The following is an 18940-nucleotide window of genomic DNA, read 5'->3' as shown; positions in this document are numbered from 1 at the left end:
GACTTTTTTGCGTAGAAGCCGCGCCAATGAAACTGATAGCAGTCGCAACACACTAACTGTAGCGATAAAGAAATCAAGTACAAGGTAAAGCACTCCTTCTCACCTCTTATAATTGGTACCGCACAGCTGGGTTCTATCTTTGATAGCTTAAACGGTATTGCTGTAGTAAAGGGATCGCAAAGGGACACTAATGGACCAATCCATGAGACCCAGAAGCGATTTTGATAAAAGTGAACGTACGCATCCACCCTGTAAATAATAAATAATGCCTCTGCGCTACAATAACTTACCGCTCACTATACCGGATACATACGCTATTTCAAACCAGTTTCTTTAGAAACAATTAAGAGAGAGAGAGCAAATGATAAATGAAAGGTAGGGAGGTTAACCAGGACTGAGCCCGGTTGGCTACCCTACACTGGGGAAAGGGAAATGGGGACGGAAAGATTAAAGAAAGAAGAGAAAGTCCACCGGGGATATCGTCCAGTCACTCAGTCCGGATTACAGACGCTCACTCAATCCTGTATCTTTCAAATATCGCAGCAGCGCTTTTGTGGCCTTTTGTAGCTGCGATATACGAGGCCATGGTCCCAAGATCTTGTTCAAGGTGAACGGTTTGCTATCTAACTTGTTGAGAGCTGTGCAGAGATCTTGTCTTTCATTTTCAAATGATGGGCAGTAGCACAGTAGATGGTCGATAGTTTCTTCGGCACCGCAGGCATTGCACTCGGCGCTGTCAGCCATGCCAATCAAAAACGTATATGCATTCGTGAATGCGACGCCCAAGCGTAAGCGGCACAACATTGTTTCCTCATTACGCGGAAGCCCTGGTAATAGCCGCAGTTGCATAGATGGATCGAGGGAATGCAATCGATGTTGAGTGAAATCAGGTGTGTGCCACTTCTCCAATGTCATACGGTGCGCTAGCTTGCCTAAGTGTTGGGCTGCGTCAGTACGCGATAAAGGTATAGAAACAAGGGTTGCTCCTTCGTGTGCTTTCTTAGCAGCGTCGTCAGCGAGGTCGTTGCCGGAGATACCGCAATGGCCAGGCAGCCACTGAAACACGACGTCGTGCCCTTTAGCAATCATGTGATGGTGAAGTTCTCGTATCTCCGATACGAGTTGTTCACAGGACCCGCGAAGAAGAGATGACAGAAGACATTGTAAGGCCGCCTTTGAATCACAGAATATTGCCCACCGATTAGCCGGTTGGTTGCTAATATAATCAATGGCACCTCGGAGGGCAACAAGCTCCGAACCGGTCGATGTTGTCATGTGAGAAATCTTGTATCGGATGCTTAGTGATCGTGATGGTATAACCACTGCCCCGGTGGAGCTGGTCTGGGTGGAAGAGCCATCCGTATATATGTGGACTCGGTCAAAGTAGGAAGTGTGCAAACAATCCAGAGCTGCTTGCTTCAAGGCCAAGGTAGATAGGCCGGTCTTCTTTCTTATTCCTGGAACCGTAAGGCGCACTTGAGGTTGTTTTAAACACCACAAAGCTGAGGTTGAACGTGCTGATGGTGTAAACCCCGATGGTAGGGAGGCACGATACTTGCTGACCTCGTTGGAGAAGGATGCCTGTGGTCGTCGTTCTGGCAGACAGGCAAGAAAGCTTGATTGAATCCGTGAAATATGACGAACATGGGCCCTGAGCGAGTCGGTGCTGATGTAAGTCGTGATCGGATGGTCTTGAGCCATTATAATGGTTCCTGCTGTTGAGGCGCTCCGCGGAAGGCCTAGGCAAACACGTAGTGCCTGTGCTTGCACGCTCTGAAGTTCTCTAAGATTGGACTTGCATATTTTAGCAAGCACGGGAGAACTATAACGTAGAAATCCGATAAAAAGTGCTCGATATAACTGTAGCATGGAGCCTATTGACGATCCCCATGTTTTGCCGGCGATGAACTTGAAGATGTGAACAATAGATGTGAGCCTCTTCTTCTTCTTCTTCTTCTTCTTCTTCTTCTTCTTCTTCTTCAATTCTTCTTCTTAAGAAACAATTAAGAAGGTCCATGGAAGCAGGACCCTCCGGGCTACTGTTATCAGCGGAAGCTGTTTCCTTACCTGGCTTCACGCTGACCCCCACCATAAGGGCCCGTGTTTACAAAACAGTTCGTACGCTAGGGCGGTGGGTCAGAATAGCGGCCTGTCTTTTATTTTTTTCTTCTATTAAATAAACTTCCTTAGACGAAAGCAAAGAGGAGGAACAGCTACTACCGTTTACGGCGACACCGAAGTTCTGCTTCGGTCGACATTTATATGTTTTTATTTTTTCTTCCACTTTTGCGCACGACAACAGTCGCAGAAGAGCGCTGTACCAGGGGACGCGCTTGCGTGCACGAAATTCAATACTAGCGTTTCAGAGGTCAAATTTACAAAGTTTCTCGTTCGTCAGAACAATTCATTGTTGACCTGCCGTCTAAGCAGATAACACGTTCCCATCACGACTGGTGGGTGGCTATTCTTACGAACCGTACGATATGCTTTGTAAAAACTTTGAAAACCAACCAGTACCAGCTCGCCCGGTTGGCTACTATTATCAACTTCGTGCTTTGTCGGATCACCGGCGTTAATGAAACTCTCGCTTCTGCTACTCCATCTCTTTAGTTTGCTACCCTAGTAAGCTACCATAGACAAGGTTTTACTACGATGAAACGTTTAACTCCGTAGCACGGCCTCTTCTCAGAGGCTGCTGCTGCGACAGTAGTATTTACAGCAAGCGCTTCTCGGCCCTTGCGCTCAAGGCTGTGGCATTAGTGCTACTTGCATATTCCTACATTTTGATGATCACTTCGCAACAAATATTTTAAATATTTGCGTAAATTGCGTAAAAATATTTTACGCAATTACACAGCGACGGATCCTAGGCTCTTTCGCAGCCGTGTTACATCCTTGAATTCATCTACCACTGTCAATTCATTCCACCATGTCGTTGGCGCTTTTGGCCAGCACTGACCCTTGCACCAATTAAGCCCATTAACTAGTCATCAAACGTTTCACTCGCAACATTTGCTTGGTTATTTGTGTTTCGGGATTTATGTTTTCAAAAAATGCTCTCAGATAAACAAGCCCTTTATGTGCTGTCGAAGGAGAGGCCGTGGCGGTTCAGGTCCTCCAAGCGAAGCACCTCCAACCAGTCTCGTCCTCCACCCTTCAGGGACCGAATTCACGAAGGTTTTTGTTCGTGAAAACTTTGTTGTTTTTTTCTCGTGAAATTCGGGTCTTTGCTCATAATATGTTCGCTGTCTCTATAGGACGGCTTTTGTCCTGACGAACTTTACTAGCGGAAGAACTTTTTGTGAATACGGGCCCTGTTCTCATTGCATATTGTGACATTGCGCCGTTTCACGCAGGCGAGATCGTTCCGGAGGGCGAGCAGGAGACGCCTTGCTACCAGGACTCTCCGTTAAACTCGTCGCATCCTTCCGGGGCGTACATTTGCGACCACAACGTCTCCATGTGCAAGGAGGGCTGGATCGGCCCTAACTACGGCATCACTAGCTTTGACAACATCTTTTTCGCCATGTTAACTGTTTTTCAATGCATCACCATGGAGGGTTGGACGGCCATTTTGTACTGGGTAAGTGGGCCGCTTGCTTTATAGCGCTGCAGTTCCGCGAATGTTGCCACAAAAAAAAGAAAAGAAGAAAAGAAAAGTGACTGAGAGAGACAGAACTTTGCTGGTGGCATAGCGTCACGTATTTTGTCTGTTAGAAGCTTAGCTTCTCACCTTCTCTTTTGCTGCACTTGTTTCCTAATGGCATAAGTGGCGTGTGACTTTTCTCGCAATGGCATTGTTATGACGCGTAATGTCGGCAGTATGACTTTTGTCTTTCCTTGTTGCACTATGCAAGGACCGCGTACTATTTGTACACTGCTTCATCCCGGAGCTGCGTTCCCGTTATTTTTTTACACAATATTCGCATGTACCATGTACGGTATAGCAGACACAGTGCTGTATTCTAATCGCCACAAACTATCTTGTCACTAACCTCTCTCTCTTCTAACTAAGCCCCTGTTTTCTCTTTGCAGACAAATGATGCCTTGGGTAACTCATTTAACTGGGTGTATTTCGTACCTCTCATCATCCTGGGATCCTTTTTCATGCTCAACTTAGTTCTCGGTGTTCTTAGTGGGTAAGTTCAGGTGGTGGTGGCTCTGTGTGTGCACGCCTGCCCCTTCCTGCCACGCGCGGCTTCTCGCTACACTGCGAACGCAGCAGTGAAACTAACTACAATGCTCCAGCACTGACCCACCAGTGCTGTATAGCTCTGATCTCGGTCTTTGCAATGCTCAGTATTTGAGGGCTCCTCTGGCAAACAACCGCAACTGCTTCTTTTTGACATTGCGAAGATGTTTTTGCTAAGAACGCAACTTCTCAGCATGCTCACGCGAGAACTATCCACTAGCTTTTCCATGCATCAGTTTATACTTCAAGTCCGTTCGGATATCGGACCTGTCTCATAAGCTGTCGTGTCGTCTATAAAACTATCACATCTTAGGCTGAACCAGTTCACGCCACTGGTTTATTTCAAGCGCGGAAGGCTTCGTGCCTTGCTTTTTTTTGTTTTTTTTTTAGTGAGGTTAGCTCTTCCAAACAAAAAGGGTCTTGTCGACCCAGTGAAACTATTTTCTGACGCCTTACAATGTCTAACTCATTGCTCATTTCATAGAGCACATCAATACGGTAACAAATTTATCATGCACGTAAAAATGCTCAAGATCACTGATACAAAACAAGGACGCATTGACACTGTATCGCAAACAGGAGACAAACGCTGAAGGACAGTTCGTGGCTCGTGCTTGAACATTTGTGTGCGTGTGTGTGTGCTTCTTTTTTTTTCAGAGAGTTTGCAAAAGAGAGAGAAAGGGTAGAGAACCGGCAAGCCTTTCTCAAGATTCGGAGGCAGCAGCAGCTAGAGAGGGAGTTGGACGGCTACGTCGAGTGGATATGCAAAGCAGGTCAGTTCGACTAAACGTCGCTCTTCTTCTACTACCTGTTTCACTGCGTTACTCGTCACTCGTGCATTAACGCCCAAACCTCAAAACACACTGCACTAATTAAGGCGCCAAACGAGGTAACAGAACGGGAATTTCTCGCAGTGAAACAGTATCCGAGTGCACATGTGGCGACTCTTTTCTCTGAGCCCTTATTTCTCACGCAGAGGAAGTAATCCTGGCAGAGGAGAGAACGACTGAAGAGGAGAAAATGCATATAATGGAAGGTGAGTTCGTTTCTCGTTTCTTTTCTTGTTTTTTTTTCCCCTCTTTCTTTAAAGGCCGGCGCCAAGCACGCAGCGCCTTCCGACCGAGAGCAGCTAGCATGGTTTTGCTGGGGCTCAACCGAAAGGTCACATTGAAATCGACATCTTAATTAGCCGCACAGCGAGTCGCTCCGTCCCTCGCCACTTTGCAAGCTGGTTGCAGCGCTCGGGATGTTCGTAGTCGCGCGAAAATCCGAAGTACAGTAACAAATAGTTGCCGCTATTCTTGCCACGAGAAAAATGTTATGCTTTGTTGGAGCAGACCTTGTCGCACCGCATAAATGCGTGTGGTTTTGTCCGCATTGATATGTCTGCAGGGTAAATTTCTGAAGAAAATCGTGCGTGCCTTTTGATGTTCCATTTCCCCGTTCTTAGTAATCATTGCGTTCTCAAGGGAAGTAAAACAGCAGTGGTATTGAGTATGAAGGGGAGTAAAGTTGTTTTCTCGGGCCTGCTAGGCAGGCTCTCCCAAAAAAAGATAAGACAAAGCAATGCCGGTGGTTACTCTCAATACAGTGCCCATCTTTAGCGCTCTTCATCCGTCACCGAAACAACAATGGTAGGTGCCGTGTTTAAAATTGTGTTGCATGCCAGTTAAGAGGCGAAGTGCAGTTTCTCTGGAGCTTTTTGAAGTTTTTCTAGCTGTGTTTGTGCGAAATGCAAGCGAAATGAGCCTTCAGATGTTCAAGCTCACTCCTTCGTCGCCGAAATGTGCCCCACGCGTGTCAACTCACTCGGGCTACTCGGCTGAAGCAGCAGCCTTGACGTTGAAGCTTTTCTTGTTGCACTGCAAATCCATTGGCCATAGTTACGTACTTCAATGCCGAGCTTCTATTCCCTTGTCTCACTTGCGTTGTCGAAATAAGTGGGGTTGTACCTCATAATATTTTCCTGTTAATCCGCTAGCTTTCAAAAATTTTTCCCAGTTCGAAATATTACACGAGTGGAATAATTTGACCACTTCTGTAAAAACGACAAAAAAAATATTACACCTGAAAGTAAGCGTGAATACGGGATCATCCCAGCACCGGTTGAACGTGCTTGTTGTTATCCCTGTAACCTGGATGAACAGGTATCGAAGGGGCTGCGCGTGCTGAACTGAGCCTAGCCCGTCCGGTTTCGCTCTGTGTAACTTTCACCCCCATCACTGTACGCACGGAATGTTTTCCGCCGATCTGCCAACGTACGAGTCTGAGCACGCCGGGAAACCGAGCAACAGTAGCTGCCCTAACACTATGCTTAAAGTAGTCTTGTGTTGACTATCAGCGAAGACGGCTGAGCCGCCAAAGTACTTTGACGAGAACTGTGTCAGTCAGAGAGGCGCGACAGTATGTGTTCAGGCCCTTGAGCGCCGTTAGTTCTCTGTCCGTGTGCCGAGTTGTATAGCGCGCGCTCACATGGGGGTTGCGGGCCGCGCGTGACGCGTGCAGTTCTGGTGTGCCTGACGCCTCACCCTGATCGTACCTTTGCAGCTCGCAGGCGAGCGGCCAATAAGCGTAAGAAACTAAAGAGTATGCGCAACAAGAGCACGGACGAGGAGGAGGAAGAAGAGGTGGAGGATGAAGGTGAGCTGCGGCCGCCGGCGTCGCCGCCGCCTTCCTCGCGGCCGCAGCGCCCTCAGTTGGCCGTCGCTCTTGTTCTGGGACGCAGCCTTGCTTACACGCCTTTCTTCGCTCTGCTTTCTCTGTCTCTCTTTCTCTGTTGTTTCTTTTTCTTTGTGCGCACTGTGTGACACGTACCGCGGGCTGCCGTATTCGCCGCCCTCTGAGTGTTAAGGATCAGTTGTTTGCGTCTCTCAACTGCAGAATATATCTAGCAGCGTATGCGTGTGTGTGCGAATATGTGATCTATGCTATACGAGTCCAAGTTGCCTCGTGTGACCTGTGATAATTTCGCGTCATTGACTGCTCGTATTCTGTGTCTGCTCGTTTCATTGTAGAAAGCCAGGTGAAAGTATCTGCAAAAGCTTACTCTGGTCGGTTGGTACGCAGGTTGGAGCCGTTGGAACGAAACAGGAAAGCGGGACGCAGAGGTGGGAGTACGCGCGGTGGCAGCAAGCGGCAGTCTGGCTCCTTGCCTTGCTTCCAGGCATTAATTTGATTGACACTCGATGAGCTTCCTATGCCGTCATCGTCAGAGAATGTAGGGGGAAACAATTTCCGACCCCGGTAGCCAGACTGATCTCGCCTGTAACAACACATCACCGCGTGCAGAGCACTGATTTCTGTGTACATCTCTGCGTCCCGTTTTCACATGTATGCCTGCATTTTTTTAATGGTTTCTAGAATGAAAATTGTTGTTCACCTTGTTGCTTCTTGCGGATTAATGCAGCTGTGAAAATATGCAAAAGCAAAGAAGGTTTACTCTGTCTGGCAGTTGACCTCCTGCTATAAAATTCAGGTACATGTATACTACAGATTCTAACTATTCTAGATCTCAGTCTCGCGTAAAGAAGGAGTTCATAGAACGCGCATTTTTCTTTTCTTTTTTTTTCAGTGAAATTTGGTCGTTGTAGCGAGTTTGTGTGCGTCTCGCCCGCTGGATAAGTACAGTGTAAACACGCAGGCTTTAAGGCTCCGAACGTTTTTCGAGCGCCTCTGAAAAGTAACATGCGTCGCTTTTTTTCAAAGCAGGTCTAACGAACTCAGTTTTGTTCTACCGGAACAAGTGAGCATTCAGCTACGAAGTCCCAACCTCTCAGCTCAGTTCGAACTGTGTCAATTAAGCAAGACGCGCGCCTCACATCGCCTGACGTACTACAAAGCATGCCAGCAAGCCTGCTTGCTCCACGCAAAACGGACCAACATGAACGGCATATCACGTCGCTTCACCATTTTAATTGTTCGCTAACGCTACAAGAGAAGTTTCCCCTGGAACGTGATGCTTGCGGAAATATAGTTACTTTGTGGACCTTGTGCTGACGTCTGAGACGCTCGACACGTCTTCGTCTGAGCCGAAAATGAAAGTGCACAGCGTTAACGGAAACCAGCCTATTTTTTGCCGCTTTAATTCATGGTCTATGCACTGCACGGGCGCTTCAGACCGGCTTTTAACGCTTTCCTGTAAGCCATGAGCGTGACAAATATGCAACGAGGATGCAGCAAAGCTAGCTTTTCACAGTACTGCTGTATTCTTAGTAGCAAACTCACGGACGCTGCATATACACTCACTGCCCTGACGTGACCAATCTTAAAGGAAAAGAACAATACACAGCTACCTTTATATTTTGTGACCTTAACGTTTCGTGGCACGCTACTTCACATATTTAGGCCCACGTCATGATACCTCTTCAAGTTGCAACGTTTCTACGCTTTCTTGACCGACTGAAGGAAACACAACAGGCACAGAGAAAACTGAGCGATTGGCGCTGTTTGGCTCCTTTTTTTTTTCTTTATTTGCGCGAAAATTTTGTAGTGTGCTCTTAGACTTAGTAGCAACTAACTTTCCTATTGCTGAAAATACTCTTAATATATTTTCTTGCATTGATTCTGCAATTATTTCTTTCCTCAGCGTCCTTACATAGCAGAGACCGGATGTAAACCTTATTATAAGACACTTCCTTTTCTTTTTCGCCTTCTGTAATTGATATATATATATATATATATATATATATATATATATATATATATATATATATATATATATATATATATATATATATATATATATATATATATATAGACTAGAGTACGTGAAGAATGATACTGCGCGAAAAATAAAACTTTGAAAACATAGTTAGAGTCCGGCAGTGTTAACTTTCGCAGTCATCACCTCCTAAGAAAGGCGCGCTTCCTGTGGGCAAGTTCTATTTCAGGCAACAACTGCGGATCACGGCCGTGTAGCACTTAACTTCCTACACATCCCGCATCCTGGTGGTGATAATCATATCCATGATCTGCACATCAATCATTGTTCGTGAAAGAAAGAGAGGTGGTGATGAACGTTGAAGAAACGTGCTTTCAAAGAAAATGGGTACGTTACAATGCTTTATAAATCGTCAAATACAAAAAAAAGAAGTCTGCTAGTATTGAGATTGACACGTTACTGCCATTTCATTCTCCGCTCAGATGAAGTAGTTTCGAAGGAAATGTGTAGAAGAGAGAAAAGGCCTAACGTGGCAAAATCGACGCTGCGTGCTCTCGCTGATGTCTTGTAGTGGGAACAGGGGCCGTGTGCACAAAGCACTCTGGCACACTGGTAAGCGCTCTTCGACATTGGCCAGTCGCCTTCGCCAATACGCCCAGCATCAGGATTGGTTCCTGCGAACAAGTGTAAAGTAAAAGGTTGTGGTGAATACGGGCCCAGAGAAGCACAGGTAGACCTGGACGTGTATTCACAAGGAAAGTTGTTACGCTAGAACTCTTCGTCAGAGCAGATGTCAACCAATTGTGAGGCCAAACACATTATTAGCGAAGGAGGTCAGCCAATGGCAAACAACACTTACGAACGAAAAGTTTTGTGAATTCGGCCTCTAGTTCGCCGCCGTGACAGTCCTGCCATACGAGAAGCGCATGTGTCCCCACGAAGCGTATCAGCTGCTTCGCGCAGTTTACACGAAGCGTTTGCTACGACGTGTGGTGCTGTTCATGTTGGACCTTCCTGCGCTGACAGTTTCACCTATGTTATCAGCAATGCATGAAGAGCGCACTTCGCCATTCCGCATCATTTGTACAATGTCTCTTCTCGCAGAACGCGCATGGCCGAGCCGAGTTCGCTTTTATTTTTCTCTAAGTTTCGCTCGCACAGTCACCGGACTTGTATGTTCTTTCAGTTCTGGCAGAAGTTTCATTACGTGTACGCACAGGGTGTCCTACGTAACGTGATCTAGGCGTCAAGAATGCCAGGCTTTTCCGTTCATATGAGCAGGACAGATCGCAATAGGTGCAGCACACCTTCGATGCATGAGGTGCATGGACGTGAGTCATTGGGGATTCCCTTTGGTGCACTTAACGGTGTGTTGTGCGATACACTTTCGCCAAATGTTTTGAAAGGCAAGCTCAGAAACACTGGAAGTAACTGGGATATTCTATCTGAAAAACCCCTAAGTGAGAGAAGAAATAGCGCTGCGCTCTCAGGAAGGCCACATTGTTAGTTTTTGTTTCTGCTTTCTAGTAAAACCGAACTAAACGTCAGCGAAGACAGATATTTCAGCCTTATAGTGTGCGCCGAAAAGCTTCTGCGGCTGAGGGAAGGTAGGAATATACCAGATTATAAGCGCTGCATGTGTATAATGTGCTATTCAGACCCTCCTCGTTCTGCGGTTCACTGAATTCTTAAGTGTCTTATTCGTAGATCAATTTTGATTGTAGCCCAAGAAAATGGTCATAACAAATATTTTGGGCCATAGAAGACCTCAAGGCTGTCGGTTTATTTAGACTTGTCGTGTTGAGATGTAAAGTTGTAAGTGACAAGGACATTTCAGTCGTTGTTAATAGTTGAAAGATTTACATTTATTTTAATACGTTCTGTTTTAATATGTTTTAATATAGTTCTTTTAATATGATCCTATTAAAATCTTTATGGCAAATGTTTTTTTTTATTATTTAATGGGGAATCCTAGTAACCTAAGCTGCTTCCCTTGCTTTTTTAAGCATCGATCTTTGTTTACGCGGGACACCCTGCGCGCGTAAAATAGGAGAAAACTTGATTTTGTTCGCTGTAAATTCGCGATTTCTAGGCACTCTCTGTAGCGGCGGTGGCTGCAGAGAGTGCGACGACGGTCCAGTCGTTCTCTTCGGGAAGCGATTCGTGCGTGCACGCGCAAGTTATCTCGAGCAGTGAGCTTGTGTTGTACGCCGCGGTGTTTGTGTGTCCACTGAGCACCCTGCCGCACTCTCTCTCTTGCTTTTCCCGGCCCTGTGTGACTGGCCCCCGCCCGCAGCCGCCTTGCCACCGGTGGCCCACTGTGCGCCCAGCGAGCGGGAGAGGGCTCCGGGGTCCCAACCCCGAGCCCCTCTCTCGCTCACCGGCGGCGGCCGAGGCGGGCCCCGTCGTCCGAGGAGCGACTAACACATTTTCCTCTCTCTCTCGCATGTGCCCCCCTTCACACGCACTCCCACACATGTGCCGGGTGCGCTGGTTCGAACGGTGTGTGTCTCGCCCTCAGAGACCCCCGCTGGGAAGGTTAAATTAAAAGGTACAGGGACTCCCCCCACCTAGACGCAGTGTCCTGCCCGCCACGTAGTCCAGGTCCAAGCGCCGCCCGCGCAGCGCGCGCGTTGCCTGCGATAGAGCGCGCTAGAACACGTAGTCCGAGCATCGTGACTCGCCCGCTGTGACCGCGGGGCCGCTCACGACGCTGCCTCTCTTGCAGGCTTCGCGAGGGCTTCCTACCTCAAAACGAAGATTAAGAACAAGGGAGCCTGCAAAGCTTTCTGGAAGGCCGAGAAGCAATTCAGGTGCGTCTCTTCTTTAAGTCTTCGAGCGCGTGATCGGCAGGTGGAGAGGAGAGAGCATGCCGACTCTCCACCGCGTCGAGTGACGCGCGTCGTGCAAAGCTCGCGTCAGGATGACACCCACGGTGTTCCTCGGCCCACGCATTCAATCGCTGGCACTCTCAATGCCTACACTAGAGGTCGCGATATCCAAATTGCATCTAGGAATTTTTGTTTCCCTCTCACTGAAATGGTTTCTTAACCTTCTCAGTGTTAGCTGCAGGCGTGCAGTGTAGCTAGACCGTGATAACAAATAATAATAATAATAATAATAATAATAATAATAATAATAATAATAATAATAATGAAGTACGGCTCTGAAAGTGCAGCGTTCAAACATTTTCTTCTTTCATATTTCTTTCAGGTTCTTCATTCGTCAAGTCGTCAAGACGCAAACTTTCTATTGGGTTGTGATCGTGCTTGTGTTCTTAAACACGGTGTGCGTTGCAGTGGAGCACCATGATCAAGATCAATATCTCACATACTTTTTATGTGAGTAGACGTGCGTCCCTCGTTCTTCCCGTCTCTCTGTTACGAAAATTAATCTCGCTTTCACGGCACCCACGTCTTCTTCTTGCAGATTATGCAGAATTTGCATTTTTGGGGCTATTCATCTTCGAGATGTTAATCAAGGTGTATGCTCTTGGACCACGCATTTATTTTGAATCGTCTTTCAACAGATTCGACTGTGTAGTGAGTACCGGTATTAACTTATACATATAAATATATATCTGTGGCCGCACGTTAGATGTGTTCTTTCCTTCCGAGTTTATTCATTTTTGTGTCGAGCGTACCGTCGAGAGGCCGATCCCACCGAGTGCCCGTGCTTACGTGGTTTGATTTTCTTTTGCCGCCCAGGTTATAGCGGGTAGCATCTTTGAAGTGGTCTGGTCCAGCCTCAAGGAAGGCTCGTTCGGACTGTCTGTTCTTCGGGCCCTTCGGCTGCTGCGTATATTCAAGTTTACCAAGTGAGTGGCGACTGTCCAATCATGCTGGTATTCACGAAGCGTCAGCTGACGCACACGCGTAGGACTGCATCACTGGAAGAGCGCGATTAGAGCCTCGGAGCTTTCTCCTTCCAAAGTAGAAGGACAACAACAACAACAACAACAACAACAACAACAACAACAACAACAACAACAACAACAACAACAACAACAACAACAACAACAACAACAACAACAACAACAACAACAACAACAATAATAATAATAATAATAATAATAATAATAATAATAATAATAATAATAATCGTAATCATAATAATAATGCGCTTGCCTTTATATTCGTGTTTCTTTGGATCGACATAGCCTAATGGAATATTCTGTATGCATAACTCTAATAATTATTTCGCTGGTAAGGCAGTGCTTGGGGAATCCTAGCTAGATATTAGGAGGCAAAGTGCTATCTTAATTTAAAGTCGTCATCATCATCGTCGTCATACCATGTATATATATATATATATATATATATATATATATATATATATATATATATATATATATATTCTGTGCTGAACCAAGGCCTCACCCATCGATCTCAAGTTACCCCTGTCTTGCGCCAGCTGATCCCATCTGTGGGCAAATTTCTTGATTACATCGCCCCGCCTATACTCGCGGACAACTTACTGTGGCAATGAATGGAAAGCTATGGGCGGGTGGCTGCTGCACAAGCGTTACTGCGCCAAGTAGTCAGTCAGCGTTTGACAGTGCTTTTGGTTGCTCGGAGCAGACGCTGAATCGACGCAGCTTCCACGTGCGACAGTTTCACGTTTCCCCAGACGCGCAAGGGAAAAGCCGCAAAATACGTAAACATTCACACTAAGTGACGCGTTCTGTATTATTTGATTGATGCTCATAAGGTGTTTATGTTTTGTCTTCCCCAGCCTAATCTAACTAACGTGCAATCTAACGTGCAATAAAACGCGGAACTCTTTCCAGAAGCGCTTTCACTTGTGCGCCCTTTAGCTCCCGTAGCTTTCCCTTCACAGCCGCAGAAAGTATAGTTCTTAGCCGTCGTCGACTGCGCTTGCCTTCTCTTGTCACCCATCCTGTAACTCTAACCATCTGCCCTACGCGTATTGGCTATACCCCCGTTTGCTCTCTCATCCATACCGCTGTCTTCCTGTATCCTACACGTTACGCCTAATATTTCGTTCGCTTTGCATAATTATACGCAGTGTAGTATATAGCGCTCCGCAAAATGCTCACCCAGCTATCGCTATATTTACCGGCCACACCATGGTCGGTCATTCAATCTCACAATGTCTAGAACGTTATAATTATTATGTGCGGCCCGAGAAGGCTATCGCCAAAACGAAAGCGCGTTGTTTTACGTATTCTCACGTGATCTGAATAAGGACTGTGGCCAAGTCGCATCTCAAGTTCTCAGACACAAAGTGTCCTTGAACGTTAGCGCGACAACTTTACACAAAACTGCCTCTCGCTGCTCGCCTGAGCTGTGCGTTCTTTTCCTATGCAGGTACTGGTCTTCGCTACGGAACCTGGTGATATCTTTGCTGAACAGCATGCGCTCCATCATCAGCTTGTTGTTCCTGCTCTTCCTGTTCATCCTCATTTTCGCGCTCCTTGGCATGCAACTCTTCGGCGGCGTGTGAGTACAAGGATCGCCGCGGTGGCATCTCACGGGTCCAGTGCATGCCGTTTCGCGCCACTGCGCATGCGTTCCCGGCGGCACCCTGAAACAGAGAGAAGAGCCTATAGTGACGAGGAGTGGTGCTTGTATACAGGATTCTCACAAACCAAGGAAATGCCGTTGTCTTAGATCCTCAAAAGAAAACATTTGTCGCTGCTGTCACCAACGCGTGGTGCCGCAGACCACCCGAGAAGAGTACATTGGTTGTGCAGGGGGTGCTTAGCGTTTTATAGGCATCCTAATTTGCTGACATCAGGTGCAACTGCGAGAAAATGTTAGTATTCACAGCCCACCGTCTTCATCATGGCAGCGTCCACCGACCAATGCTAAGGTGGATTATAGTCGTTGCGGAGAAGCGCTCACGATACGAGAGGCGACGTTATGTAGAAGAAAAGCAAACCGTGCAAGTTGGAACCTATGCATTGTTGCAGCGCGCAGGAATCAACGCACAAAGAAGAGAAGAGAAACACAAGACGTGCGATCGTCTTGTGTTTCTTTCTTTTTAGTTTGTGTGTCGTTTATTGTACACGCTGCTACAACAGAGAGGAGAGGCACCGTCGTGTTGGGAGCCGCGCAACCGATTTAGACACTTTTGGACGATGCGGTTCGTATTCAGGCTGCAGGTGGGCTTTGTCGAACTCGTAACTTCGCTGCCGAGGCCATATATCATCACTCGAGGTCGTGGCAGTATTACACCATAGATTCGCAGTGCTTTATGCGTAAGGCAAAACCTAATAGGAAAAGAAAGACACGCGCTCTGCGAGCCATAGTGTAGCGCGGAAAGGCGAAACAGTCGTGACTTCTCTATGTGAGATGCGGGTTCCATCTTTTCTTCAAAGCAATAATTGAGAGGTGTGGCTTTCAACGCCCTCCATACGACGCCTCGTGTCGTCACGACTCAGTGAAAGTAGGCCACGTGTTATCTAAGTTACTATAGCATTTGTACCGTTGCTAACTCCAAATATAGCAGCGCGTAACGGGCTCATGTCCACGCTGGAACACAATGGTGGTTCTATGGCTCTTAAATGTTTTACTGCGATAGCAATTATATGAAGACTCCAGGTGCATTTCTGCCGTCGGTGTCGCCGTCACCGTGACGTTCCATATAATTTCGAAGCGCGATAACGTCGTCGCTGTACGCCGTATGCTGTATGTGCGCGTGAAAGCGTGCGAATGTGAGCCGACGATGGTTCCTCAATCTTGCGCGCAAGAGAGGAAAGCGGGGAGGCACTGGGGGCAGGGGAGGAAGGGAGGCGGGCGTTCTACTCCGACGGTTACGGCGCGGCCAACGCGGCCGCGTTGGCCCTATGTCGAAAGCGATCTGCGACGGGGACAGAGTGCGCCGAGTGCTGATAGCTTCGTGTGGGCTGTGTTCTCGCCGCTTAGTTCGCGTTGAAGCTAAGACAGCCACGAAGGTCTATTCGCTCGCTGCTGCTGCCGCGCTTTCGCACCCCAGCGTTTTGACAGCGAGTGTCCGCGGTCAACGAGTGAGATGTGTACATGTTTGCTTGTGCGTGCGTGACACCATGCTTGTTAATTTAATTCGTAAGCGAATCTTTGCAAGTTTATGCGGCCGATAAAAGTACTATCCTCACTTCGTATGGCTATTAGCTAATTTGCTGTCGCGATCGATGCTTCGCCTTTCGGACGAAACTGCGACCTTTTTTCATGCCTGTCGGAGTAAAACATTGAAACATCAAATATATCCGGCCTCCAAGTACTTAATAAATAGAATGCAGCAACCCCGTGTCGTGTTAGTCTTGTGCATGGTCTTGTGTTACCACTTGCGCATGCCTTGTAGCCTGTGGTTAAGTGGTGTTGTGAAATGATAAGGAAGACCACCAGATTTTAAATGCTTGAAGTGTAACGTGCCCGATATACCAAAGCTACAGTTCAACCGCACGGAGTTCACAGTATCAGTACATTTGTAGTACTGAGAAAATTTAACATCTGCGACTCGAGAAAGTGTTTAGTCACAGAAGAGAGGGGGAAAAGTCGACCACGAATCGACCGAGAGGAAAAAATTTACTTAATGTCCTGAACTCTTGTACATAACTACACCATACATATACAGAAAACGAACACTACAATGCGTGTTTCATCCTTACAAAACGCACATTATGTCTGAACAGATGTAACGAACACGTGCGTGGGGCTCCCGCAGTCATGTGCACCACTGACAATTAAGAAATGTGGGGCTCTTATAACCTAAAGTTATTCCATTCTAATTGTATTCCAATCTCCTGACGTCAATTTTACGTAACCGCCGACGCAAGCGCGGACGGTGACCCTCAAAATCATTTCAACAGCCCAATCAGCCGCTCTCGTCTTTTATGGGAAGTGACTTTTGTTTGGTTTCAAATGGAACAGCATTCCCTATCGCGACAGGTTTTCCTTATCTAGTCGGCTGACTAGAGCAGAGGAGCGCGCAGAAGACGAGAGTGCTTCGTTGGGGCCGAGATAGCGGAGTGAAAGTAGATAACCAGTTCAGGAGCGCGGAGCCGGCGTCTCTGATTGGGCCGCTTCGCTTGCGGTGGTTCGTCTACGATTTGCAGCCAGAACGGGTGCTCAGCGAAGAAGATGTCGCAGAGCAATGTCACGGGCTCGCCACGTTATATTGCCACGCAAAATTGTTGTTATACACAAACTCAATTATCGCCGGCAGCTATACGAATACACAGCGCCGGAGCGATCAGTGGACAGCCATATTCTAATCCTTTCAGAACGGCCTGTCTCCAGCTATACAAAAAAACGAAGGTTTCATTTATGTTCAGCATAATAACGCATCTTTGGTGCGTGCACGTCACTTTGACGTGGTGAGTTTCCGCGGTTTTGTGACGTCGCGTGACATAAAGGTGAACTACAAGCGTGGTCCGAAAGCAATTTCGCCAATCGCGGAAAGCTAATGTTGACGAAGGCGTAGAATCAGAGAGAAATGTTTTTTTTTTTTTTTCGACTTAGTCATGCATAATATACGTGTACACGTCACCTTCAGATGAGGAATTGTCGCGGTTTTCGGGACGTATCATGACAGGCGGGTGAAGTGGGCGTAGCCTCAAAAATGTTTGACCAATCGCAGAGGGCTAAGGAAGGGGAATAGAATCAGATTGGAATAGCTTTACGTTATCGCGACTGTGGTTGCAGCACTGAGGAAGACGAAACACAAACACGAAATGCACAGGACGGCTGCTTTTGGTGTTTGTGCCGCAACGCTGTAACCGCGTTTCTTTACTGTCAGCAACCGACTCGCCAAGATTTCAGCAATACTGACATCACTGATAACCCTAATTGCAAGCTCTAATTTGTAATAGTACAGACTTTACTTTCTTTGCAAGAACGCACTTGTATGTTTTCATTGTTGCCTTTATGTTCATAGTTGCATTATGCTGCGCGATACCAGAGTTACATGGCGCAGATAACAGAATATGCTCTGCACTAACCGTGTTTTGTTATATCTCTTTTTCGCAGATTTAACTTTCCCGAGGGCACGCCGGCGGCAAATTTCAACACTTTTCCAATTGCCTTGCTCACAGTGTTTCAGGTAATGTCCACTCGTCACCGAGTTAACACAGCACATTCGCTGCAGCACTGATGCAGTAGCATTCGTGCAACAAATGCCCAGCGACCATACGTGTAGTTACCGTCGCCATAATATAGTTTCTACAGTTCTCTATAGTCGTTGCACTCGTCTCTCAGCAGCTATGCTTATTCTGCCTCTTTATGGGACGTAGTCATTTCGTTTTTTAAGATTAAGAAAAATTAAATATTAATTTTAGACATTTTAGTGCATCGCCAGATAGCTCGCTCCTAATGCTTGTTTTCAGTACAGTTTGTCGGCACACTCAGCTGGTAAGGTTTGTCCTTGTTAAACGCCAATGTCGTTGACTGCTGACCTACATCATAATTCTTTTATTTTTTCTCATTCTTTCTCTTGGCTTCAGATATTAACGGGGGAGGACTGGAACGAAGTCATGTATAATGGCATTCAGTCCCAAGATGGAATTCACGGTGGGATGATCTACAGCCTTTACTTCATTATTCTCGTCCTTTTTGGCAACTGTATCCTTTTCGACGTTGTCACGAAAATATTTCTTCGCAGACCAGCTCATTCTGATACGCATAAATGGCACTGCATAATCGCACACTCAACATTACGGGCTTTAGTACGAAGGCTGCCGCAAAATTAAAGCCGCACAGCAGGTTTAACTGTGTGAACAAGATGAAGTTGCATGCAGCAAGCCTCTGGCTACATTAGTTAACATATTTTTTTAAGCTTTGTCATACAGCTGCGATAACATATTCAAAAGCTGTAAAAAGTTATTTCATGAGCATATAATATGTACTTACACTTTGCACACGTGTCAGAGACTTACGAAAAAAGCACGCAGCGATTCACTTAAACGCCGCGTACATTTCTAGCATGGCTCAGTATGATCGAAACGTAATGTCTAAAGTACGCAGTAACAGTGACCACGCCGGCCATGGTGGCTCAGTGGCGTCCTGCTGCTGATTACGGAGTATCTGGTTCGATTATTGGTCATGGTGACCGTATTCCGACGAGGGCGCAAGGCGAAAAACTCGCGT

The 18940-nt window shown here is 46.8% G+C and overlaps 1 protein-coding gene across 1 annotated transcript in view; it reads left to right on the top strand.

Moving 5' to 3' along the window:
• cac (calcium voltage-gated channel subunit cacophony) overlaps positions 1–18940 on the top strand; it is a 618385-nt gene that overhangs the window by 521068 nt on the left and 78377 nt on the right. Inside the window, exons 9-20 of the mRNA XM_070530231.1 lie at positions 3357–3583; positions 4036–4139; positions 4850–4965; positions 5169–5228; positions 6740–6832; positions 11581–11665; positions 12066–12193; positions 12282–12394; positions 12560–12669; positions 14183–14314; positions 17825–17897; positions 18298–18415. Of these exons, the coding sequence (XP_070386332.1) occupies positions 3357–3583; positions 4036–4139; positions 4850–4965; positions 5169–5228; positions 6740–6832; positions 11581–11665; positions 12066–12193; positions 12282–12394; positions 12560–12669; positions 14183–14314; positions 17825–17897; positions 18298–18415 (1359 nt within the window). The remainder of the gene's footprint in view (positions 1–3356; positions 3584–4035; positions 4140–4849; positions 4966–5168; positions 5229–6739; positions 6833–11580; positions 11666–12065; positions 12194–12281; positions 12395–12559; positions 12670–14182; positions 14315–17824; positions 17898–18297; positions 18416–18940) is intronic.

This window comes from Dermacentor albipictus, chromosome 1 (genome assembly GCF_038994185.2).
Source record: "Dermacentor albipictus isolate Rhodes 1998 colony chromosome 1, USDA_Dalb.pri_finalv2, whole genome shotgun sequence".
Taxonomy (NCBI): Eukaryota; Metazoa; Arthropoda; class Arachnida; order Ixodida; family Ixodidae; genus Dermacentor; species Dermacentor albipictus.
This window is presented reverse-complemented; position numbering and strand designations above follow the sequence as displayed.